This window comes from Apteryx rowi, unplaced genomic scaffold (assembly GCF_003343035.1).
Source record: "Apteryx rowi isolate R43461 unplaced genomic scaffold, aptRow1 scaffold_214, whole genome shotgun sequence".
Lineage (NCBI taxonomy): Eukaryota > Metazoa > Chordata > Aves > Apterygiformes > Apterygidae > Apteryx > Apteryx rowi.
In genome coordinates, this window is record NW_020448464.1 from 300,775 (window position 1) to 328,146 (window position 27,372).

Here is a 27,372-nt window from a genome sequence, read left to right on the forward strand (position 1 = left end):
CAGGGAATGTATGGGATGTGGATGCAGATAGGTTTTCCATTAATTTTCCTTGTCTAAATTTATGAACAACTGATAGGAGAGGATGCAAGAGATAAAGAAATTATATGAGCATTTTATTTATAGGGATCATCTTTTAGTTGGTAAAAGATGAAAAAAATAATGCATATACATATATGAAAGATATTAAATAATAGAGAAAAAAAGGTTCTTTCTAGACTTCAGTATCCTTGAGTCTGGCCTTTGGTAAGTCCAGTAATTTAAGGGTATGACATTATAAGTGGTTTAATCCTTGTTTTTCAACGTCTAGAACCTTCCATTTTGTTTCACTTAGTCACTACTTGCTTTCAACAATCATTTCATAGGTCCTCTGAACTTCTTTTATAGAAGTCCTTTGTATTAGCCTGCACAAGTTTACATGTCATTAAAACTTTCAGCAGTTTTATACCAAATATGTAATACATATACTGCTGAATACTGTGAATGTATATGTATAAAACCTGTATGTCCTATTTGCAACTGTCTGTAATGTGCTCAGATGGTACGTGGCTATTTTTTAAGATCATACTTTGAGTAGCTTCCAGTTTTGAAACTAGACAGATATTTTTACACATCTTGTACTTTTTTGTGTGTTTTGGTTCCCACTCTCCTGTGATCCAGTCCTTCCCCCGTCTTTTTGTGGGTGTCTGTGTTGCAAGTGAAGTATAGCACTAGTAAATTAAATTAAATGGAAACATCTGCATGGATTTCACCTGAGCATCTGTTAGGTGGTCATGACTTCTTGTCTCCACTGCCTTGCTCTTGCTAGGAACCACTTCTCCAGAAAGAAGAGTTTACAGTAGAATCACTTTAGATTAATCTTGCCTGAAAGAAGCAGCTTCAGAGTGAATACATTTTTGTGTGTGATTTATTGCCTTACAGAAAATATCAACCTAAAATTCTTTATGAGGTAGGAACATCCTAACACTAAGTACAGGACTGTGTCTTTTTAGTTGCTATTGCATATTATGGCTTTATGGAGCCACTAAGATCATATATTAAAATATGCAGTTGCATATAATTAAGCAATATATAACAATTTAAAGCTACAAATAACTAATTGGCTTGAGATCTCTAAGCCAAATTTGTGATTACCTCAGGATTTTCAGATGAATTGTTGCTTAATTTCATGTGAATTATTGCATAAGGAAGGAAGGAAGGGACTGTGGATTAAGTACAGCAGTTAACATGAGCATGACTGTATTCTGTTCTATCACATACTTCCACTGTGACTTCAGGCAACCCCATTAACCCATCCATACCTCTGGTTTACAGTCTTAAAAATGGGCATAAACAATCTGTGTGATGGGAACACTGTGAGATTTAATTCGTTCCAATTTGTAAAGCACTTTGAGATTCTTGGATGGAAAGTGCTCTATAAATGCAAAGTAATAGAAGAGCAGAATTCTAACCATTCTGTTATAAAACCCCGTGCATGTTTTTTGAGTTTACACATCTTTTGTTGGTCATGCCATGAAAAAAACTGAGACTAACTTATGTTTTCAGTGCGATACAGAGAACACTTCTCCAAGTTCACGAATGTCTTCAAGCTCTGAGTAGAAAATGAACATCTAAAATCATGTACTCAGAAGGCTTTTTTCCTTCTTTGTGGCGAAAAAAGAAAATACCCTCCACTTACAGGCAACTCATTCAAGCAAATGAAACCTGTTCTGATTTCTGAAGCTGTGTTCTAAATTTCACACATTCAATTTCTTCCAGATCACCACAGACCTGAGACAGCGTTGCACAGACAGCCATACGGGAACCTCAGCCTCTGCACCTATGGCTGCAGGCATCATTGCACTGGCACTGGAAGCAAAGTAAGATCTGAGCTATACTCTGGAAAAAAAAAATTTAATCATACAGATGGATTTTTCTCGCTTATCTGGCACCTTTTATCCAGGGATCTCAAAGTGCTTTAGACACTCTGTGTATTAGAAATTCACAGTACCCTTCTGAAGTCAGGAAAGATCAGTGCGCTCCCCTTACATGCAGGAAAGCTGACACCATGGTGATGAAGGCAGAGTACTCAGAGTTTTGAAATAACTTGAAATGGTGGTGAGCACAGGTGGTTTCCACTGAATGGCTTAAAGTATCCTCACATTGGCATAAGGTGCCCTCAGAGTGCTCCCCAGGATCTGCTGTACTCTGCAGGCTACTGTAGGTCACTTCTTGCATTCATCAGGCTCCTTTTTGCAGCATCCGTTCTTGAATGTAAAAAAAGTACTGGGACATTGCTAGGCTAGTGTGAACACAAAGTAGTAGAATATGAAAAATAAAAATTCACAACTTCTGTGTGTTGAAATGAGAAGTCTATCTCTTCTAATGGGTTAAGTTCCACAGCTTTAAAAACCGTAGATAAATGTAGCTCCTTAGTCCTTTTAGCTTTAGCTCAGAAAATTTCTATTTTATAAGCATTTTGTCAACTGCAGGATTTTTCTCTTTGTGTCTAATATGTATCAATAACATATTTATGGAACACCAGAAATACTGGAGATTTATCAAGTAATTTGTGGTTCAGAACCTTTTACATTACTGTATGCTGTGTTGGATGATACATGCAGGTCTAAGGTGTAGTGCTGCACCCCAAATCCTGCTTGAATTCAGATGTTTCTAAATGCTAAGAGATTGATTCTGTTAAATTCTGAGAACAATCAGTTTCCTTGAGGGCACTCAGTTCCTTTGAAGAAAGTAAAAATTTTGTGGATAATAGTCATTTCAAATTGTATGTCATTCGTAGCTGCAGGTTTATTTTTCCATTTTTAATGTTGCTTTTTTGAAGAAACCATGGGCTGATATTCAACACAGAATATTATTTTTGCTGCTGAGTTACAGCCATGAAAATAAGAAATTGTAATTGAAAAGCTGATAAAATCTTAAGTAGTGGAGCACTTGTATCATTATAATTAGATTTTCTTAATGCAATTGTTAGAAACAAAACTATTTGAAAAGTTAATGTAATGCTATTATTTCAAAAAACATTCTTTTCAATCTCTTCTCAATCTCCGCTGTAAAATATTTAAGTTCATTCTAAACAATCTGCTTATACAGATAAAATTACATGCACCAAAACTTCAATCTGCTGAAAGTTTTTATAATTACTTTTTAATGAATTGATGTTGTTTGTAATTTGCAGCTTGTATCTCTATATGCCATTTTGTGAGAATTTTCTAACAAATCATTGCTATAACTGAAAGTTTCAAAGTATTACTGCACAGAATATCTACAGCCAAGCTAATGCTGACTGTGATATCTTAATACACACTGAGAAGCTTGCTCTTTACACAGCCTTTGTTCTAAGTGTACTTTGGTGAGTGTATTATTGGGAAATCCAGGATACTGCCTCTGGATTAGTATTTTTTTTCCAAATTAATAGTTGCTATGATAATAGATATCTTAGGAACAAAGAAAAGAATGTATTGAAGTTTCACATGTAGTGATGGAGGCAAAATGTGCCAGTATGTGTATATATATCCTAGTCACTTTTTGTATTTGAAGTGCTCTGTTCCATGGTATTAACAAGAGATTCAGGGTGAAAATGCATCAATTTTGCCTTTTTTTCAGATTCTATTTAATTTCAGTAAATGAAGGGTTCTCACTTATTTCCAAAACTATCTTAGGCTATGTATCTGAATAGATACAAATGATGTTAATGATACCATAAACGTGCTCTAATGCATTTCACCACCTCATTTGCATTCCATTCACTAACTTTCCTTGCCTATGAGTACTTACAGCTAACCTTCTGAATAAAGCCACCATCAGGAAATGCAACAAACAAACAACAACAAAAAACATCTAGGGGGAGAAATATTTCTAGTTTTCCCCTAATGTTGGATTTTTCTTCTGTAAATTAGCCTGGCTTCATACTTAGGGTAGTGGGAACATTTGGTCTGGGTAAGTGACAGATTATGGAATAAGGTCTTTAGTATTGCAAGGAGATCATTTCATAATCTATTTAATCTTAATGTCATGGATTTGTTTGTATGAATCTATTTAGTTGATTTTAAGCAGTTTCTGATTTGCATTATTTATTCATTTACTTATTTGAAGATGCAAGTTATAATTTCCTCCTGTGATACCTGTGGAGTTAGGTGATACTAAATAAAAGGTAGGAATTAAAAAAAAAAAGCATACAAAAAGAAATTATAAAGCCCTCTGAATTATTTCCTCCAATACTTGTAAAAATATATGGCATATAAAGGACACCTGATATTATGGTTCAGCTTAAGGCCCTAACTGGAACTAGTTTTCATTCAGATAGAGTCTGCATTTGCATAGGTTCTTCCTTAAATTCTATATTAGTGTCTGTGCTAGTAATGCTAATGTTTATATGAGATTTTTTTAAGATTAGTTGGAAAAGGGTTTTGCAAGGTTAATTATGCTTTTCATGCAGCAAATTGGAGCACTTAGTTCTGAATACTTTTCGAATATTTCTGGAATAATGTATAGTTTTATTCCACTGCATGCTGGAAAAATGGATGCCATAAACTATACAGTGGAAGGGTTTTGAACCCAAGAGGTCAGTTTTCCCCAGAAGCCAACTTCTGTTCCTGGGAGACATCGGAGGGCTTAGAGCACACTAGCCCAGCCTGGGTATGAGCTTGAACAGCCAAGAGGTTGCTATAACTCACAAGCAAAAATACATTAAACCAATGGAAAATGAACAAAACAGAATTCCCCTCCAACCTGCCACTTTTCTTGCTTTGATAAGCCCCATACAGTAGGACTGGCAAATAGCTGATATAGGACCCAGTTCTCTTACCTGCCTACTGATTTGAATCTTCCACTTAGTTGGCTTTTCCAACTGGAATCTGCCTCTGAAATCCTGGCAATGAAGAGTTTTGGGAAGGTAATCTTCTTAGGACTCTATTTTAATCTAATGTGAACACACCTTTCTTATGAACCACTTTTTCAGTCCAGTATTGGAATATCAATTGGCAAGTTTTCCTTCAGGAACCAAAGTGCAACTGAGTTTTAAAATTCCTATTTGGAATCCTCTTGGGTCATAGTGCAGAAATGTAGACATGAAACTTCTATTTCACACAGAGAAAGCCATCACGTAATCTTCATATGCTATGGGTTTTTGTGGTATTCAGGTAGTCGCTTGTTTTATCTGATCAGTTCCCAGTGAATCTAGTATCCCCTTAGGTGCTATGAATAAGTGCTTGCTTGCGTATTGCACCTTTTTCATATTCATTATACAATGATGAATTTTGCTAGTTGTAAACCAACAGCTATGAGTGTAAAGTATTTAGTCAGGTAGCAGTATTATTTCTAAAAATAAACTTTGCATTACATAGTACCATCCGCTGTTGATATCAAAAAGACCTCTCTCATTGATAAAGGTTTGGATTCAGGATTTGGATGAATCAGAGTCAGAAAAGACAGTTGGTATGACGCATCTTTTCCAGTGTGCTTTGTGCCATGTTCCTATGGAGAAGCCAAATAAAAAAATTCTTATGCTGCTTCACTGTTGCCAAAACAATAAATTATACATCCCCAAGCAAACTGCATGTTCCACTATTGATAAGCCAATGTGTGTTTTCCAATCCATGATACAATAAACCACAGGTACATGAGTTAGAAATAGCACCTGAAGTGGAAGTATTAATCTGCTTTTTTTCTGCTTTTTCTCTGTGGTATAGCTCTGGAGAGAATCTGTGTTTTCTCACATGTCTCTCCAGATGAGCTGCGTACTTCACTTGTCTTTTCCCGTATGAAGGCAAGGCTGGAACAAGGTAGTACTGGGAACAGATAAAGAATTTCAGTGAATTCTGATAGCACTGATCCATTCAGAGGAGGGACAATGCACCTCATTTTTTTAAAAGGCAGTAAAACTGAGTATAATCACTGAGATGAAAGGCAACCTGAGTTCAAATTGCAAGGGGTCAGGAGTATCAGAGGAAGAGACTTCAAATTTCTGTAAACTGACCAGATACTTGCAGCACTTCCCATATTGATTGATTTTCTTACACAGACACCATCAGGAGGGAGAAAAGCGGTATACTGACTGGTTAAGTGCAGTTGTAGGTACAGAGAATATACCTTGTGTCTTCAACGTCAGGAGAGAATTTTGTCCCGGTTATGAGGAGCCTGTTTGTCTGTGAATGTAATAAGGGCTAAAAACGATAAGAAATTTGAAGCCAACTGTGGAAATGCTTTCAGGTGACCTTTGCATATAGGATCCCAGTGTAAGAGAAGGTGACCTAACCTTGGCTAGGTGTTTGCTCAGTTGATGGGTTGTCTGTTAGAAAAGAGAAATTTAAAGTCTGTGAGTTAGAAATCTATTTGTGTGTCTTTTCATTTTTGGAGTAGTTTTAAAATAATGCTCTTAATGATGAGGTATTTGAAAAGTATAAACATAAATAAATGCTTAATTTAGAACCTGTGTTTCTCTTGAGCTTTAACGACCAGTGCCACTTAGGCAATTTCAGTTATTATATTGAGATTCAGTTGGAAGTACTTCCCTGAGTTAAGGTTTCCCAGTGTTTCCCATTTTAAGGTCCTGCTTTCAGTTACATATAACCTTGCCAAAGAGCTAAACATTTGGTCTGAAATTTTCCGTGTAACTTGCTTTAAAAAAGATTTTAGGAAGATTCCATCCAGCCATTTCTTAAACTGAGTCTAGGTTAAAAAAAGATGTTTGACTGTGTTCATTTTTAACTTTTTCATTGAGATTTAGTGTGTCTGCACTTTAGAGCAATAACTAGAAACAGAACAAGTGGATAGCCATTGTTCCAGTGCCAGGGCAATGCCTTTTGCTTTTATAAGCTTTTGAAAAATCTCAGTTGTCATGTGCTCCATTGAGAGTTTTAAGAGTTTGGCAGCTCTATTCCCTATGGTTTCTTGGTTCACTATGTGTTCCTCAGCCTCAGCTTTTCAAGGTTGAATAGGGTTTTCGCTGAAGTTGCTCTTCTGGGTGCTGCTGGCCATTCACACACCGACCTGCAGAAGAGGGATGCGGTCTGTTTTGCCCTCTTTGCACTCCTGCAGAAAGAAAAAAACAAGAAGAGGAGCAGAATCGCTGGACTACAGTCTCCCTGCAGGCTTTCTTTGAGACCCCTTTTAACACAGTGTTGTAGCTCTATTATATTAAAAGTAGTACAGCAATACTGGAATGGGCAGACAGATGAAATCAGTAGCCTGGGCACTGTGATTATCATAGTTCCCCATATTACCCTAAGGTAATGTAAGGCTTCCCCAGATGTACAGTCACATCAATTCTGAAACCTGCAGCTCACCCAAAGTTTTGTTGCAGCTGCTTTCCCATCATTGTCCCTCACTGTTTTTGAGTACTCTACTCACTGCTTTTGAGTAGTCCCATTTCATTCTTCCTCTGGAGAAGGTATGGTCAGGAACATGATGTAGATACCTGTCTTCTCAGAAAAATCGTCATTACTCCTCAGAAAGTCATCAGTATCAACATGCAGATGGGCCACTCATTGTTTTCTTATTGGCGCTGTTTTTTGCATCTGGGAAAAGCATGATACTCTACAGGCTTTGGACTCTGACATCACTGTGTGCACTGCAGATTTGATACAGGTACAAAAATATATGGCTGATTATCCTGCTGTTAGTCTAAAGGAATATATCCATCATGTTATAGCACAGCTGCACTTTCTCTTGATTCCTTTGAGGGTGCACTTCAGTCTTGTTCCCTGAAAAGAGAGCTAGAAGACCACTGATCTTCTTTAAAATGAGTAAAGTGAAGGCTTTAACAAACTGGATGCACATGCTCACTTTTGCAGCAGAGGGCTATTGATTACATATGTGTGAATATTATCAATTATTAATATATTTATTATCAATTATTAATATATTTTTAGCAAAACTTCTTTGGCATGTCTGCTTTTCAACTCTATTCTGTGAGTCACTGCCATAGCTAAAAATAGCACACTTGCTCTTTTGGGAGCATAATTGGCCCCTTTTCAAAAATTCAGCGTGTATGGAAACATAAAGAAAGAGACTGCTACTGCTTTGGGAAGTTAGATGAAATCATTAAATATTGATTTTGGAATTTGGTCAAGATACAGAATCTGTTATATTTGTGAGCAGACCTAGAATATGTCAAGCAAGCAAAAGGTTTCACCTAGCCCAGAACGAGACCATTAGCCCATATAGGTGCACTGAAACAAGTGCTGAATTCTGAAAGGAAAAAATGGTATTCACCAGCTCTAGCACCTCTAGTTCACTTATTGTTCTGCTCTGCTTCGTTTAAGATAATGGATGAAAACACAACACAAGGAAGCAAATCGATTTATTTTTAGTTAAAATTAGGGCATACTTTCCTATTTTTAAGTAAAAATCTAAATAGCTTTGGCCCAAAACAACAAAAGCTTTTCTGTACAAAAATCGGAACCTATCTGTGAAACAGAAAAGTGTTGACAAGAAGCATTTCAATATTCTTTTTCTGAAAGGAATAACTTGGCAAAACAAAATTAACTGTGAAAGGTTTGAGGATCCATATTTTGACGGAACTGATTAATCTAGTTTAATTTAATTATCATATTAAATAATCAGTTTGATCTTGGAAGACACCATGTCCCTCTTTGTTGCATTCAGATGGCCTTTATTGATTGTTTCCTCTCCATCTTCACCTCGGTTTCATCTCATGTCTTTCACATCCTGTTTCTTGCATCTGGATCCCTGTCATTCCTGTGCGTACCAATATGCCTCTGTTTCCCCCTTTCCAGAGCCTTCAGAATAGCTTTCTGAGGAGTTTTTCAGAAGACCTATCAGTCATCACCTCTATCTTGGTTCTACACTTTTTTGTTGTGGTTTGTTTGTAGAAAGAATTGTGTCAGCCTCTGTACAATACCATGAAAAAGTTGAAGCAGGACAGATTGTCAGTGTATATACTGAGCCCATTGCTTGCAGTATCTAAATTTGTACACCAATGCTCTGTGTTTTGCCCTAAAAATCAATAATAAGATAATCTGAAAGGTGATTGCAGCCAATCCAAAAGCCTTTAAACACTGACACATTAAGAGATTAGAATGCACTGTAGAAACTGTGGAGATGTTGCACTAACATCAACTGAATGGCATAAAGTAGAGCCAGACATAAATTGATGAAAATGATGCTGTAAAGGCAAATGTTAGTACCTTGAAAAGAACTTTAAAAAGATACAGCTTTAAACCAAAAGCTTCTGAAGTTTTAGAATTTGTGAGTTTCAGATGTTTAAAGTGTATATGTTCAAGATATTAATCATATAGAGAAGTTAAAGTTTGTTAGTGACTTTTGGAGTGGACAGATCCAGTGTGTCTTGCCACAGTGATCCTTGGTGAATGTCAGGGCATTTCATAATGTATTTGCTTTGAATTACGCACTCTTAATGAGTTTTAGTCTGCATATTGTTTCCAGAGCCATAACACAGCTCTTCTTTATCCAGGACTTAAATAAAGATGTTGATAGAAAAAGAGGAGAAGTATGACAATTAGTGTAAAAGGCCACTGAGAGCAGTGAAAGATACTTTCCCCAAATATCATTAACTGCACATCTCTTTAGACAGAGGTCTATTGCATGTGCCCTCAATACTACTAATAATTGACCTTTATCTTATGGTATTTTCAACTGCCATTAATTTTTTTGAGCAAAGCTTATCTTTAGCCAAACTTGAGTTGTCCTGTCTTTCTTTCAAATGGCTCTCACTCGGTGAAATTGAATGGGAATCAGAAATTAGTAGCAGAAGTGAGAAATTTCTGAAGTGCCACCTGGAACCCAGAAAATAACTCTAAGCACAGAATGGAGGGCTAACTCTGAACTGACCAAGTAAGGGAAGGTTTTGTTTGATATAATAATTGGATGAGCAGTGCTTTACCAGGTTAAAAAACAACAGAGCAGAAACAAAAAATTACAGTGAAAGAACTAAATGCTGATCAGCAAACGCATGATTTTCTTTACTTTTCTAGCAGGGAATTAGTAAGGTTATTTGCAGAGTGACATGACGCTCAGAACCTCTAAGGGGTCAGGCATGTCAAAAACGTGTGTTGTGTGTGTCCATATGTGTGCATGACTGGGTTGTTTAACACTGGGGTCCATTTTTGTATCTCCCGATTTTCAGGAATAAAATGGTTTAATGTAGGCCATTTAGATAGCATGTGATAGGCACAACAATCAGAGGCTGTCTTCATGTCTTACTCTTCTTAAAATCCTGTGCTGCAATAGGCATCTTCACACTGACTCTGTGCAACCTGGGAAAGAAGGATGACTCCCATTAACATAGGCAATATTCCTGTCCATGGGGCTATAAATATGGGCCATTAGGGCAGGTAATAGGGCTGTAGATTGCATGGGTCACGCTGGCTGATTTGTAAGTAATGGGAACGTGTGAATAAACCAGGCAACTGTTTGTTATCCGATGTTTAGAAATTTGTCATAGGGCCCTTAAGGGTGGGGTCATGCAGACATCAGTGATGAAAACGCTGTTGTTGGAACACAAGCTGTAATTTTAAAACTATTAACAATTTGTGCGTTATTTCCTACTGCACTACAAGATGTCTGGGGCACAGAGATTACTTTTTAGATGGCTTATAGAAATAATTATCCATGTCTGTCCTGTCATAGCTAAGATTTCCAAATAAGGTCATTTGATACTTCCAGATTGAAAGGTGGTTCTTTTTCTTAATCCACCCTGTGATACTGTGTTTTTTCCTGATCATTTGAAGAAAAGTTTATTGTATTCTTCTAGCAATGCTCATCAGCCTTGGCTATTTTGACAAGAAATATTTTTTCAAATGGACCATCATCGTCACACTCAAACTGCTGGTTATGAAGATAATGTAGCAATCATTATTCATTTTGCTAATCATATCATTTTACTAAAAATGCAAGACTAAATTTTGATCCCATTTGTATCATTATTGCATTCAGTGATATTTTTGCTAATTGTCCCTCTTGCACCAATTATTTATTTTAAACAGTTATTTTTGTCACTGAATCATTATGCAAAAGGATAGTGCCTGAATTCTTTACTTTTTCCAGGATTAGACCCATTGTCATGAGAGAGACTACTTGTGGAATGAAGAAATCAGATTTGGCCAAAAATAATGACCTACTATTTCTAAGCAGCTGGAATAATGATATTTGTTCCTGTTTAAAGATACAGTTAAATTTCAAATGACTATTACTGTAATGTAACTTAATGCACTTGTTCTATTTCATTTTTTCTCATTTACCTTGTTTCATAAACATTTTGAGAAGCTTGAAAAAGAAAGAGCTATACCTCAGTGTATAAATAGTTCGTTGCGGACATGACATTCATTACTTTTTGGCTGTTGGACAAACAATTTCGTACCTAATTGTTCTCATTTCTGCTTATTCTGGTATGATTTTGAGTGTTGTCTGGTATGTATAATCCCAAGGCAATTCCAGATGAGACACTGAAAAGTTTTTTTCTTGGAAGGAAATTGCCCAGTTTTTGAAATCAGTCCATTATCAAGCAAAGTTAGTATTGTTCTTGTTAATGCATTTGTTCAGTTCAAGGTATTTAGCCATTAATTCTTCTGAGATTAATCAAGTGGTAATCAATTAACATCAGTGACATCTTGTCTGGGTCTGTGGCCCACATGGCTAGCAAACAACTGTTTACTCATTTAGGTTCCAATTTTGACATGTTTTACAAATATTTGACCAATTCTGTGATTTTTCCAGATGCTTTAGAATTGGCTGCTTGACTGTCCTGTTTAAAAAACAAAACAAAAAACCCTCTTCTTTCTCCAAATGAACTGCTATTTTGACTTCATTCCAGTTCTTTTTTTTTTATTAAAGTTTCTGAAAAAAATTATGGACAAACAATTGCAGACCTATTTTGTTTCAAATGAGGTGTCTACTGTAGAGAGGAAATTTCAGTCTGGCAACAGCTCAATTTTTAGTATAGTGAAGGTCAGATTGTAGGCTCCAGAAATTGGTTTGAATATTGTTCTTATACTATTAAATCTCTAGATATAAATATGCCCAAACTATCATTCCTTAAGAAGAAAACATAAACAAAATATATCTCATGACTTCTGCAGTAAGCAAACAGATGTGGAGATTGTATGAGAGGCAGATTGATTCAACTATATACCTTCTTTGTGTCCTGGAAATCAGGCCTTTGATCAAAAGCTGTCTGCTCCAGGAATTCTTGCATTATTTTTTATGATTAGATAAGGATGGTAGATAAAACAGCAAATGGTTCAGTTTTCAAGATATGCCATGGTTTTTGTTTCTAAAAGTAAACTGATTTTGATATGTAATCTCATTTTCTGACTGAGCGACTAATTCCAATTTATGAGAGTTTAGTACTATCAAGTGGAGACTACTATATCCTTATCTCCTTTATCTTCCATTCCTCTTTAAAAAAATCAGTTGAATGTGACATATCTTGAATCACTCCTTTTAAAGTTGAGAGGAGTATTTTAGTACCTTATTTTTCACCAGGAGCATGGACAGCTTGCTTTATGGAATAACAGATTGTTTAGATTCCAGATTATAAAGAATGCAGCTCTTGAGATTCCTAGAGGTCTTCTTGAAGGCCTGAAACATGTTTTCCTAAGACTTTACACAGACTCCCAATGAAATTCCTGAGCTGGTCTAAAATGTTATTTTTTTTCTTGAAGCATGTTACGTGACTGTCCAAGCATACCCTCTTACAAGCCGTCAATGCTCATTACATTCCGTGACATTTCCTTTTTTTGCAGTTGTTTTTACCAGCTCAGCTGGATAAACAGTTTCTGTCATTGTAGTCCAGCTGTCTAGTGTGAGAGATTTCACCTTAAAGAAAAGAAAGCCTTTATCTATGAGCATATTAATGTTTGAATAAATGTTCAGGGCCAGCAGGCATCAGCTCTCTCAGCTCTCCTTTAATAATTTAAACATGAGACTACCCACATACCTTGTATACACAGGCACAGAGGAGAAATTAAATGGTTACAAAGTGATACAGCTAAGAAGAAATTACAAAAAAATCTGTATAGAATAAATAAGAGATTCACTTACAAATCATTATCCTTCTTCAGATTATTTCAGCTCTGCTTCCTGTGATATCCCAACTGTAGCTAGAAAGGTGCTAGTTTACATCAGCTTAGCATGGAGCCCTCATCCCCCCAGGGTAATATTCTGTGAAGGAAAGGATACACTCAGAAATAAAATGGTGCTACTGCAAGGGAAGCAAGAAAAACATGTGTAGTAAAACACTTTGATACCCTACTTTGGTTTGTCCCGTACAACCTAGTTGCGTAAAAGAAGTCTGACATTTTTAGGCAACTCTATTGGATTTCAAGCTGGTGGATTATGTGGCTATTGAAAAGTGAAATGTGCAAAAATCAGTTATGTGAGTGAATGTCCTTTACATCCCAAGTTTTTCTCCGTTATATAGATTTTTGGACCATAGTTCTGAAACGTAATTGGTTTTCATTTGCTGTAATTTCACCCAGACAGGTAAATTCCTTTTGGTTAATACTCATCAATATATGTCTGTAAGTTCACTGGGGATAATAAAGGGGCAAGTTTCTCAGTCTGCAAATTCGGTGTCCCTACTGCCGTCTCCTGAAGTTCCAGTTTGTGGAAGGTGAAATTTGTCATCTAAAAACTTGAATTTATGCAGTTTGAAAGAAAGAGAAAGCACTCGTTTCTTTATACTATCACATCTGTTCATTGATTTTTCCCACTAGCTTGATTTTAGCTCACAGAAGATTCTACTTCCATAGTTAAGTGCCGTACAGCGCTGATTACTCAAGTATTTCCAAGAAGATATACTTTTGAGAAAACAAATTCTGGAAGATATGAAACAGTGGCAGGGCAGGGAGGCAACCCACACAACATTCAACTGTGCACATCCAAAAGGGAGATGAGTGAGATTTTTCTATGTCTTCCCATGACAGGAGAGCCCATAGAAGAATCAGATATTTCTGGAAGTTTCTTTTTGCCCCATGGCTGCTTCCCAAAGATATTTCTCATTGAAATTTCTAGTGACCAGAGCATGTGTCAGTGTAGCAGCGTAGGGTCACTCCATGTGATGACGATGTCCCCCTCGCCCCGGAAAGTGACCCACTCAAATCATTCGTGGATTGGTCTTTTCCACACTCCTGCTTCCCCACACAGTTTCCACCTGTGAGTGGAGGCCGGAGAAACTGAGGAGGGCGATGTGGTAGGAGAGCAGGGCCTGAGCATACATCTTTGTGCTGTAAGCCCAAGCACCTGGAAGAAGTCACTTGTCTGCCTGCTCAAGTGACTTCTCATTCTGAGTGACACAGAATAAGTGTTAAGGAATTGAACCAAGTTCTTCCAGGTTTTCAATGACTCTCTAGACCTGGACAGTGTAGACAACCAACACTGAGCCTGATAGACTTCATTCTGATCTGTCTTCATCATTACAACTGAATGGAGTTGTGGTGTGAACTACAGTCCTTATTTCCTCACAGTTATTTAGTCACCCATATCATTCCCTCCACTAACTACATTTTAAATGGAATGCTATTCCTCTTCTTACAAATGATAGAAAAACTGAGAAATTGGAAGGAGACAGTAAAAAGACCCCTATTATGGCCATGCTTCTTTAAATGGTCTTTTAAGAAAATAAATTCTCCTTGGGATATATGACCGTGGATCCACGAGCAGTAAGAAAACTACACTTCTTACAGATTTCCTCTATTACTGCAAGATAAATGAGTAATTTCATAGTGAAGATGCAAACAGCATTGTCTTTCACTGTCCCAGCGGACAGGTTATTAGGACTCCGTTAAAGTAATTTACCTCTGTGCTATCAAACACTTGCTGTGTAACTATTCAGATTTGGTGTTGGCAGTCTGAGCTTCTTAAAAAATACCAGCAGAGCCACAGTGAATTCCAAGGCCAATGGTAATAGCCAAGTGAATAACAACAGAGGCATCTGAAATAGGAGTTGAAACACTAAAGAAATTGCCAGCTTGAAGGTGTAGTTACTAAGATTTAGTAAAGCTTTTCAGTGAGCCATCATTCTGCTTTCTTTTCCCTTTGGTCAAGGTAGGTAACCAGGTGCAGTGGTTGGTGGTCATACGAATTACCTCTGGGTGAATGTACTCCTTTATCTTCCCTTGCTTAGCAAAGCATTAAAAGTTTCATACAGTGGAATACTACTTATATATCTTTATAGTCTGCTTAATGCAAACCTCCAGGCTGTATAAATAGTTGGATATAGTAATTCTGTAAAATTAGGACATTATTTTGAATGGAGCATAGGGAAATTTGGATTGTTTTGCTTTGGATATTTTCTAGCTTACATGACTTTTTATCCCTCCATTCTTATAAAATATGTCTGATTTGTTACTTTGTCTTTCCCCTTTTCATAGTCCATTTCTGACCTGGAGAGACATACAGCATATTATTGTAAGAACTTCACGTGCAGGACATCTGAATGCTAACGACTGGAAAACCAATGCGGCTGGTTATAAGGGTGAGCTTCCTTTCTTCTTTGCCATCAGAGGCAAAAGGATTTTTGTCATTTTTGAAGAGGAAATAATCTCAAGTAATTTGTTTGACCCTATGTTATGCTTAGCTTTGAGTCTTTCATTAACAAAAGGAGCCAGTCCTCTCTTTAATAAAGAAAAGCTCTTAAAATAACTAAAAACAAAAGTGGCATCTACCAAATGTATTGGCCAGATCCTGGTAGTCACTTTCAGCCCTACTTTGTGCACTGCTGGAAGAAAACTAAGTAAATCAGGTGTTTTTGAATTTTTCCTTGTACAGCTAGTATAGCTTGTATAGCTAGTATACTAATAGAATAGCCTAGAGTTGAAGTTGTAGCAGTTGCTGGATTCAGCCCATGTTCTCATTTAGGATTGTTGACCATTTTGATTAAAAATGACAAAACTATTTTCAAATTTCTGCTTTATATGACTCTCCCTACATTTTTTAGTATTTAAGATTGCTCTCTGATTTAGGACAAAAAAAATGTTGATCTATCAGGGTTTTAATGGGACAGAAGTCATACTCTTCAATCAGCTGTAATAAAGGTTTCTGAAATTTTGTCAAACCGGTGACAAACCAGTGATCTAGAACAAATTCTGTCAGACAAGATATAACCTCAAGATGTACAGTATATTACATTGTTGCACCCCAAAGCAAAGAAGGAAAAAGACTAAGTCTTACAACTGCATATTGAAATTACCTCTCTAGGCTGTATCTTTTGTAATGCAAGCAGAAATAAACAATTGTACCACTAGATAAGACATATTTTCAAGATGGATGAAACTGGACCTTGAATTCATACAATGTTGTATTTCAACATGGGTTGGCTTCTGATTCCCATTCACTAAACTCTTACTCCATTCAGTCTGGATTGCATCTAAAAAAAAGGAGAACAGCTTACTTCTGGTTCTCTTTTCATGAGATTTCTGCCCAAGACTGCAGGACTGTTTTAAGATCAGCATAAGTATTGATTTGAAGTCTTTTGTGCGACGATCTCTGGAGAGCAGAATATAACATGTAAGAACCATCAAATCTTTTCCCTCGTTTCACTTTAAAACTGAAACCTAGCTTTAATCTATTCCAGATCAAGGCACTGCTTCCACAGAGTATCTTTAATATATCATTCTGACCTACGACATTTCTGCTGCAACTGAATAGAAACCAAACAAAAAAAACTTTCATTTGTGGATCTAAACCAGACCCTAACTACAGGGGATAGATTTAGAAATGGGTCTTTGACTCCAAGCCCCTCACCATGCGAAGGTTTTGACATCCATGAGACTGGTTTTGTCCCATGTACAGAAAACGCGTACCCACATGCAAAAATGCATAGAGTAAGAAATAGATACTTCCTCAGTTATGATAACATAACAGTATTTGTTATTATGAAACATTCCCCAGAATTTAAAAAGTTTTGGCAGGAGATTGTGACTGTATTATCATTTTATTGGAGTTATCTGAAATTCAAACAATAGTTTTCAGGTAGCATGAAATACAGGTTTTTTTTTCCCCAGCTCACTTTCAAAATTCTGTCTTTTTGTGTTTTTTCACTTGTTTCCCAAGAAAGGCAAACACCCTGTGATGCATTTCATAGCAGCTGTCACTCATTAGCAGAGGAGAAGTCACACTAATACCCCAGCAGTAGCAGCATCAGCAGCAACACTTGCACTGTTTCGCCACTGCAGCTAGCTTAATCTGGATCCTGGGAGCCACACGTTTTAATATTTGTTGTAGCAGATAGATAGCAAGGAAAAGGGGTGAGAAAGGTTTCTCCTCCTCTTGTGCAAAATCATGAACATAGATAAGCTCAGCTGTGGGACTGGAAGTCAAGAAACACAACCTGACCTGGCAGAGCTCTGCTGTAGACTCCATGGTGGACTGAAAAAAAGGAAGACAAACTAAGTGCCTCGACCTCTGTGGAGCTCAGGAATCAACTTTAACCCAAATAAAAGCACGAGTTTTAACTAAATTATTTTGGCAACTTAGGCTGAGCAAATGTTTCCAATAAAAATCCAACTCTCTTTAAACCTCTGTTGGTTTTGGAAGAAGGAGAAGCAAAAGATTTAGATTAAATCACAGCATCCAAACCTGAACTCAAAAGGGGTTTGCACACTGCTGCTGGCAAGACTGAAACAGTATTTTACTATTGCACGTGGCAATATTTAGTATAATATTACACTATTATCCTTCAGTGTTGCCAAGAGTAACAATTAAAGTACAGTTTTTCATAGATGAATTACTCTGATCAGACTGAGTTCCTAAAGGAATTATATCATAATTTTGTTGATGGTAAGATCCATATTTCTTCCAAGGCATGTCCATAACAAGGGAAGAGAGGGGAAGATTGTCTTTAAAATTAACTAAAGCAAAGAGAGTCACAAGAAACAATCTCCCTTTCTTCCATGCATGCTGGGGAAGAAAGAAAAAAATGAGGAGAAAGAGAGAGACATGCCTGCTCCTTTAGAAATGAGAACTGAAAGGGTAAAAACAACAAAAACTTGGAAGAACCTCTAACTCCACAAAGGGTCAGCAAAAGCTGGTAGTTGAAAGTGGGTCAGCATGCCTTTTCAGTGGGCTGTTTTGCTGGGCTGCATGGCAGCACCGAGCCTCGCTATAGTCACTCCCAGCATTTCTCCCTTGCAGAACACACACAGGAGCTCACACGTGTTGTTATTGGTCACAAGATTTCCATCTTTTCTGTCTTGCATTAATAAAAAGAAACATTATTTCATGAAAAGCACTTGAGCCAGCCAGTGATCTACCAAAGCAAAGGCAGTTGTTTGTTTCATTTTCTGGCAAATAAGCAGCTTTCGTTAAATGCATGTCAACAGAATAAGGCTAGGAATGGACAAGAGTTTTTTCTTGTTAGTTTTTTTAGTTATTCTTTCATTGTCAGCCAGTAGATATCTTTACATAGGAACTTATTATCTTGTACTCTCAAAGACAAAGTCTTGAATACTCATTTTTTGGTCTAGTCAGTTGTACATAAAATTTTCCACTAGTAAAAAGAGACACGTTATGCTCAACTTCACCTCAAAATCAGAGGGTTTTTTATAATTAAAGCAGTTAATTAACCAATAATATGGAGAAAAACTAGAGAACATCTTTCCTCTTTTTGTGAAGAAGATACCAGAACTGTTGCTCTCTTTCTGCTATGGCAGATTTGTATGCAGTGGCTCTTTGTTCTGCCAGTTGTTTGGTCAACAATAGAACTTTCCCCTTCATTCATAAAAAGCCTTCATGCCGACTAGTTTCTAGGTTGAAAGAAACCAAATGAAACACTGCAGTTTTAAGAATAATGATCAAATCATCTGAACAATTCTTTGTATGTAACTGAAGCTCCACATACTGTCAGAGAAAGTTCTCTGGGGAAGCAGACCATTTGGAGGGAAGTGCTTTTTGATTTTAGAGAACATGCTTCGCTCTTCCTGGCTCCAAAGTGTAGATAATAACACCTCATACAGTCAATGAAAGATAAAGAGAAATCAAAAACAGCACTTTTTTTCCATTTCAGGCCATTTCTAGGCCCAGTGGAGGTATTCTTCCTACAGAAGCTGAGAGTGATGTGGTTTGCAAGGAAATAACAGACTAACAAAGCTAAATCTCATCCATTTAGATTATACAAAGTATCACAGCTGGCTATATTAGGAGAGATGTTTTAATGTTTTATCTTAACCTTAATGTTTTATGGCCTTTGAATATAATTGTTTAATCAAAATGTTTAATAAAACTGGTGATTAATCTTGTTGTAAGCAGAGCATTACCAATTCTGGGAATGATGAAGAGATCAGAGTATCTCTGTTCCTATGATTGGTCAGATTTAAATTGCTGTAAGGCAACCGGTAGCCAGGCACAAATTCAGAGACTAGTGTGAGAATCTGCACAACTGCGTATACATTTCAGAGAAGATAAATAAGCTACACCCTGCTGCATATTTTAAATCATGTTTTTAAATTTTATTCTGAAATCATTGCTAGAAACTGGTGTAAGACTCTTGAAACTGGTAAACACTCTAGGGACTGAGTTGTCAACCAAAGCTGTACATATGTCAAAACACCTTTCAAATTCCAATCTTAGGGATTTCAGGTGATATACACACATGGCACTAAGAGCCAATATCAAGTCCTACCCAGCCCTACAGCCCATAGACATGGTGCATGGTGCATGGAACGTGGACTTTGAGCCTGGCTGTTGTAAGAACCCATTTATGGGTAGTTGGTTACCTGATACCAGTCACATGAAATTACATTGGCCTTTCTTTGTAAGAGGGGAGTAAACTATATCCTATGCCAGCTAGACTCATGATTTTTTGTGACTGAAAAATGAAGCTGGTATTTTCAGGAAGACAAACCTGAGTGCTGTTAGTGTCTTCCAGGTTCAACCTACTGAGAAACATCAGCAAATACAAACTGTCTCATGGGTGACTTCATTCTCTTGCTCTCTCCGTGTTCTGTTGCTTCCAGGCAGCGTTTCCTCACCAGGAATACCCTTAATGCCATGTCCTCTGGCCACCTCCTCTCAGCAGGCCCTTGGCTTCACTGCCAAGCTGTGACAAAGAGCTATTTCTACAGCTCTACACCTCCCAGGCAGTCCTGTTAAGCCAGATTTTACTTCCAAATATGCTAGTCCTTGTAAAAGGCTCCAGCCTCGGTAGTGTCATTCTCTAAACTATTGATGTAATGATACATCAGGAGAAGCCAGGCTTTAGACTCCTGTTCACCAGACATTAAGTCTCAGGATTTTAAGACTCTGAGAATTACAGTTATCAAGAAACAAGTATATAACATGCCATTTCCAAATGTGAGCCACACAAACCAGAACCTTGCCTAGGCAGCTGAGAGCAGTGGTCTGGAAAAGGAAATACATCTTTGGAAATACATTCCAGCCATATTTTACATTGCATGTGGCCAAGTCTTCAACCTATATGGATTTAAAGTCTTAAAGAGATGTTGGCATCACTTGCACAGCTAAGCATTAGTGTTATATTACCTGGACTGATTAGTTTCATCTGAAAACTTTTCACGCTGTAGCCCTTGGTTGGAAGTTGTTTGAGCACAGGACGGCATTCAGTTTAGCTCCAGGAACACGGAGAAGCAAACCAGCTAAAATAGCAAGTCTAACAGTGAGTAGACATGTCACCATGTCTCTCCCCAGCATTGAGAGAGTATGTATGTGTGATAGGAAAAGGTGTGCATCCTCAGGAATCTCACAACCATTTTTAAATATCATAGGGCTCACAGGGTCAATACCATCACCTTTATCATTGCTTATTACAGAGAGCATTGCTATAGTTAGAGAAAATACAGGAGGTGGAATTTGGAAATGAAGATAGTTGAGGAAAAGGGACATAAAAATATGTTTTTTAGCAGAAAGTGTAAAGTGGTTGTGGCTTTTTATTTCCTGGTCATTGCAGCCTTTCTGGATGGTTCTTGTTTCCTTTCCCAGCTGACAGCTGTGAATAATGTTTTTTAAATGTAGTATTAAAATTGCATTAGGAATTTTTCAGTGTTTCATATTTTAAACCCAAACAAATTGCCTGGTATCTGAACTCTGCTAGCCTTGAGCGAGACCTGAAAAATCTCCTTGGGATTTGGGGAAGGTAGCTGGAAAATATATTGGATTCTGCAGCCTAAATCGTTGTTGTTGGGGTTATTTTTCTTTTCCTTAGCACAAAATGAGATCCACCCAACTTTGCTTTTGGTTGAAAGACACATAAGATGAGAAATATATCTGTATAGTTGCAGAGATAGAGATGTACAAAGGAGGAGAGGAATGGCTCAGAGAAGCCAGGTAGGTGTCTCATTACTTCTCCCAGGCTCAAACTCTTCATTGTCAGAGCTTCTCATTACTCACCAACTCTGCAGCACTGTTCCCTGCTGGCTATAAAAAAGCAAGGAATGGAGTTGTGAATTTAAAATGGAGTCTAAGGAGAAACTTCATACCTATTCTGGGATACATAAAGAGAAGTAGACTGACATGTTGTGCTACAGCTGGTTGCTTTCCTACAGTCATATATCATGAGCCTAATTCACACCCTTTTTTTTGCTATGTACAGTGTTTTGCAGTGCAAATTAAATGGTTCTAAAATAGCAGGCAAAAGGCTAAATTCGGATTAAATTTCTATTATAATAGTTAGTACTGGGAATCACCACTAATCTATGATCAGAACAATAGACAAAGAATTTAAGAAGATAGTGCCTTTGCTGAACCACTGGCAGACTTGTGTCCGTCTGTCCTAGATGCAAAGCTATGCACAGTCACTATACTCTGCAATTCCTAGTTTTCCAGACATTGCCAAGTGGACTGGCAACAGTAACAGTGTACAGACCATGTGAATGATAACCTTTGACATTTTTATTTTAACATGCCCAACTTAGACCTTTTGCAAAAGTCTGCAAAGAAGTGGGGAGGCTGGGAAAGAGGAAGAGTGGAGAAACAGAGTCTTCCCCTGTGGACTCATAACCTCAGAGTCAACCACTTCATGTGAAATGTAGTTTTCCAGTTTGGAGTATTAAGCAAAGAAATACCAGGATCATTGAAGTAAAAACTGAAAGATAAACTGATATAATTCTGCAAAACAGAATGCTGTATATAGAGAGAATGAAGGCCACATTTTAGAAGAAAATCCTTAAAAGTTATACTCGGTGGCCTGACCTCTTTATCTTCTAACTGATGGAGTAGTGCACTTGTGAGAAATGTTATAGGCAAATAGCTAGCAAACGCTTCATGAATGTTTGTGAAGGGGGTGGTTTTGTCTTTTTAAACAACCAGCACCTGCCTTTGGGAACACAAAAGCTTTTTGTTGCTGTTGCATTGTTCTAATGCAGTAATTACAACATTGGCAATTTTTTTGTTATTAGAACGTGTCTACTTAGCGGGGCTGGGATTCAGGCCAGTTTGGAGGCAGTTCATACCATCTAATATACGGTATTTTCAGCATTTAGAATGTCTTGGTAGGACCTAGAGCATCTAGGAGTTTTCACTTCCTGTTTAATAAATGGGAAGGATAGGTGCCTCCATAGGACAATTCAGATCAGGTCGATGCCTGAAGTTGTGTATAACTTTATTGTTACTTCCCTCTGGAAAAATCAACTCATGCAGATCAATAGGAGTGTTGCTATTACCTCAGTGGACGCAGAAATTCATCCATAAGGTCTATACCAGTGTTACTGGTCCAACTATCTGGGTGATCCTGGCCAACTGTTCAACTTCGTTTTGCCTCAAGGTTACTGATCTGCATCTACGGTGTAGCATTACTGGGATAGTGTGAAGTCTACTTAGTTAATTAATATTTACTGTGCTTTGGGGAGAGGTAGCTATAATTTCGATTCTAAAAATTACCGTCATTAGTATTAAATAATTTGCAAAACACTTAATTACAACTGTGGGTACATTTGTGTATATCCTTCCTCTGCTGAAATCTGCTGCAGCCCTGTACTCAGTCAGGAATTAGCTTGAGCATGAATATCCCTGCAGAGCACCAGCAGCTCTGAACAGACACAGCTGTTGTGCAAGACAGAGCAAGAAGGATGTTCGGCACCGTATATCTAATACACCTGACAGCACAGAAATGGTATCTTTGTGTCTCCTGCTAACGATCTGTCAGCATTTTCTCTTACAGTTCCTTAACTCATCTGTCATCATCTGCTCTGGGATGAAGCCTATCAGACAGGCGCTCACCAAAAGGAGTTTTTATTATTTGATAAGATAAAATGACTAGTACATTTGGCTTCTTTTAAGTTATTGGGGAATCCTGAATGCACCTCCGAGGGTAAATTTGCTCCTAATAAAGGAAAACTTGCTCCTAAAAAGGAAGTGAGTACATTTTTATAGAAAGTATTCTATGGTGCAGTCACCAAATGGCTTGTTCTGATTAGAGAAAAATTGCAAACTGCCATGTTTTGAAATGGATCTTGGTGCTTTTTGGTTAAAAACAACATAAAATGACTATCAGTGAGTTTAAAAACTATGGCTTCCATTACTGTAGATGTGCCTTCGCCAACTTTATTTCGGTAAACTTTAATCCCCTTTTAAATACACGTAATCCTTGGATTTATTCCATTCACATAAGCTGGCTCATTTTAAGTGACATAAATGAATGTCTTTAGTAGAGTCTTTATGATTTACAGCCAAATCCCATTGTATAAAACCAAGAGAAGCAGCAGCTTGTCTGTCTTTGCAATCACCAGCAAGTAGTAKTTAGGTTTTCGGTTTCTATCACAACTCTCTCCTTCAGCAGCAGAAGTAAACCAGTTGGCTGAGGTTTTTTTCAGCAAAGTGCGCTGGTGCTTTCAGTGACGCTGATGGAAATGTCCCTGTATGTAGGGCACAGTAGATCCTGTGTGCTATGAGGACTACATTAACCTGGTTTGCACATATGTAATCTATCTCTGTAAACTAAATTGGGTGCTGATAACAGGCTTGCTGTGGGAAGCGGGGGACTTGGCATGGCCATGCCAGGTACACACAGGCGTTCGGTGGTGACCACAGACCATGTGTGGCCGAATTCCAAGACTAATGACCTCTGTCATTATTAGCCCAGTCTGACAACCCAAAAGAACCTTTTGTTCTTAGTCCTTTAGTCAACCAATATCTCACTGCTTAAGGAGCATATGTGTTTTAAGCTCCTGAAAAAGATAATTACTGCCAGGATGTGAATACAAATGCAATCTTGAATTTCAGTTCCTCTGTCTTAAGGTGATGGGTTTTAGATATTTTTACATTGATGTAAAGTCTCATAGAAGGTGATACAGGGTCAGAACTGCATACAGAAACTATTCACAAGCTGCACCGGCTGCTGGAAGTGTAATTGCTGTAAGCTGTCCCAGCAGTGTTCCTTGAAGATCTGTATTTTATTTTCAATGAATAGGAGCTTTTAGTCGGACAGAAACACTGCAAAATCCAGAGAGTTGATTTTTTTTTTTTGTCAAATACTTTGTCAATACTACTAAATCCATGTTACTATCATGCTGGAGAAATTATTTGTACTGATGCAAGAATTGGTAATTGACATAAACACAGCTGGGAGTCTAATAAAACAATGTTTAAAATATTCTGTTAGCACATTTCTAAAAATAGAAGTCCCTCGGTTTCTCATTGTGAGCTTTTGTAACAGCCACTTTTATAACAAATTTATTGGGCAACTTTCTGTCCCTTAAATCATTCTCTGGTGCAATGTAAGAGTAAGAACTCTTTTTTCTTCTGTCCCTGCTGAGTCTTTAGAGATACTTGGAACTATGTGGGGAAGGAGGACAGGATTTGTGGTTTGCTTTGACTTTAAGTAGAAAAATTTGTGGTTTGGTTGTGTCCAAGAATATAAAAAAGCATATATTGCATTTAATCTAAAAGCATGAGGGAGCTGGTTTTACAACAAAATAAAAAAGAAAGTTCTTGCACATTATTGGCTTGTATGGCAGTTATGTGTTTTAGAAATCACATCCCCTTATCATAGGTAACTGATCACAGGTTGGCACAAAACAGGGGAATTTGGGGTTAAGGATATGGTTGAAACAAGATAAAGTCTCATTACAGATCAGCGTTCTCTTAGTTAAAACATGACAAAATAAAATGAAAATAGTTTAAGCAGTGCGTCATCATAGCATTATTCCTTTTTTGTCCCTCAATTTTCTTTAAACAATTGGTGTTCCTATTTGTAATTAGAAGCGTTTCAATATACCATGTAAATGACAGAAACTTAAAGTAATGTAGAATTAGAGCTCTATGTTTGCAAATGAACTGTCAAATGTAAAAGAAATATTGGTGTAGGATGGATCGAAGTAGTTGCAGGATGGGAATCACTGAGCCTTAAGGTTTTTCTCTTTTTAAGATATTTGAAATCCTTCAAATAAAACTGAAACAAGTATTGACTATGGTCATATGACTATAGGAAGAAATACTGAAATTCATTTTGAGAAGGACAAGGAAGCAAACTGAAAGAGTAGAAAGGAAAAGCTTTTCACTGCTGTTAAAAGATATTTTGGAGTCTCTGTTGGCAAGTACACAGTTGCCAGTGCATTATCTGACATCAGCATACAAAAACCAGGATCTGAAACATAGTCAAACTGAGCAATAAAGATGACTGTATTCATTCCCTAATCAGGTGTAAAAAAAGGTCCTGTTTGCTCTGACCATAGTGCTAGATACAGTTACACATGATCACCTCTCCTTGATAAATGTGTGCAGCACTAATACAGTTGTGGAAACAAGCTCAGACTCAAATACTTAAAGAGTGATATATTTTAAGTCCTTTGGTGAAGATGACTACGTAACCATTAAAAACTTCCCGGAGAAATATCTGTCTCTCTGCACGCACACACACACACACACACACACAAACAAAACTGAATTACAGAACAGAATAACAGAAGAACAATCCAAAAATCCAAAGAAAAATCTGGTAGTCATATGTCTTCCAGTCTTGCTGAGCAGCTTCTAAGAGAACCAAAACATAAGGGACATTTCAGACCCTTATTTTGCAGCTCTCATTTTGGATGAGAGTGGAGCAAAATCCTAAGATAGCATAAATGGACAGCCATAACAACTTAAATAGCAAACAGCTGAATCTAGTTTAGCACAGTTGTGTATTCCTGGTTTGAAACACTGAAATTATTACAGTTTGTCTCTCCTACTGCTTTAGTATTTGTTATGTGTATACAAAATTATCACAGATACCAGGCAATATTTGTATTTCCAATACAGCTTTTAGGGTACAGAAAATGAAACTCCCCAAAATACGGAGGGGAGAGAGTAGCCTGCAGTGTTTTTTGTCAGATGAGCAGAATAGCAAGGGAGGCTTAGCAGCTAACTATTGATGAGACATCGTGATGATAGGAAATGAAAACTGCAGCATAACAAATTGAGTTTAGCTGCACTGAGGCACTGGAAATGCTGTGTTTTCAGTGTTTGGGCCCCATTTTTCTGGAGTCTGCATGATTTGGTGTTATGATTTATCAATACCAGCAGTTTGTATTTCTCTTAGTCAAGTCAAGTGGGATATATATTCTGTCTTTAGATTTGGGGGTAGCTTTACATCCTCTTTGTGTATAAATAAGAAAGTTATTGAATTTTCAATAGGAGTTTCAGACAAAAACAAAGGGATTAACAAAAAGCTGGGGAAGGCTGTAGAGCAGCTGAGCAGGCCTTGATTTCATGCTGGGCTAATAGAGGAGCTGCTCTGGGGATAAATAAATGGACTTTGGCCTCTAGAAATGTTATTTTCTTTAATGATAAGAAGAGTAAAGGGATCAGCTAAAACTCAATATTTACCTTGTGTTCCAGGAGGCAGGTTTTTTCTCTGGAACTTGTCCTGTGTCTGTAAAGCTCTGCATCTGCCTCTGATTTTGCAGAAAAAGGAGTGGGTCAGTTTGCATTGCTGCCTATGCGGAGGGAGGATTCAAGGGTGGTTCTGCCCACAGATGCCATGAGCCCTGGGAGGTCGCAGTTTGCAGCCCTTCAGCTCAGCCACAGCAACAGGCTGTCCCTTAGCCCCCAGCTTACGTTGCACCAACCTCAGGTTCTCCCCTCATCTCTGAATAGGTGCCCCACACCCCCTCGAACATGCTCAGGGATTTCTAGCGATGGAGCGCAGAGCTAATTCAGAGCAGTGATAATGCAGGGAGCGCAGAGGTGGGTATGTGCTAGCAGGGTCCTGGGGTTTTTTCCGCTTGCAGTTGCCTTATCTCATCCTGCAAATCATCTGTATCTTTCAAATACTGCTTTCCTATTTCTGTTAGCAGAAGTGAGCTCAGTACCAGTCACGTACAAATGCATGGCATTTCCAGATATTCACCAGAAAATATCTGTGGCCGCTATGTGCTCTGCCGAGGTTTTTCTTCCCCTCAGCACAGAGCCCCCAGCAGCACCAGCAGATGAAGGGGCACAATTTGAAGGCAGTAGGAGACAAAATCT

The 27,372-nt window shown here is 37.7% G+C and overlaps 1 protein-coding gene across 1 annotated transcript in view; it reads left to right on the forward strand.

Annotated features, from left to right (window-relative positions):
- The window catches only part of PCSK5 (proprotein convertase subtilisin/kexin type 5), a 400,552-nt gene that overhangs the window by 272,519 nt on the left and 100,661 nt on the right, over positions 1 to 27,372 (forward strand). Inside the window, exons 9-10 of the mRNA XM_026064358.1 lie at positions 1,756 to 1,856; positions 15,348 to 15,451. Coding sequence (XP_025920143.1) covers positions 1,756 to 1,856; positions 15,348 to 15,451 — 205 coding nt within the window. The remainder of the gene's footprint in view (positions 1 to 1,755; positions 1,857 to 15,347; positions 15,452 to 27,372) is intronic.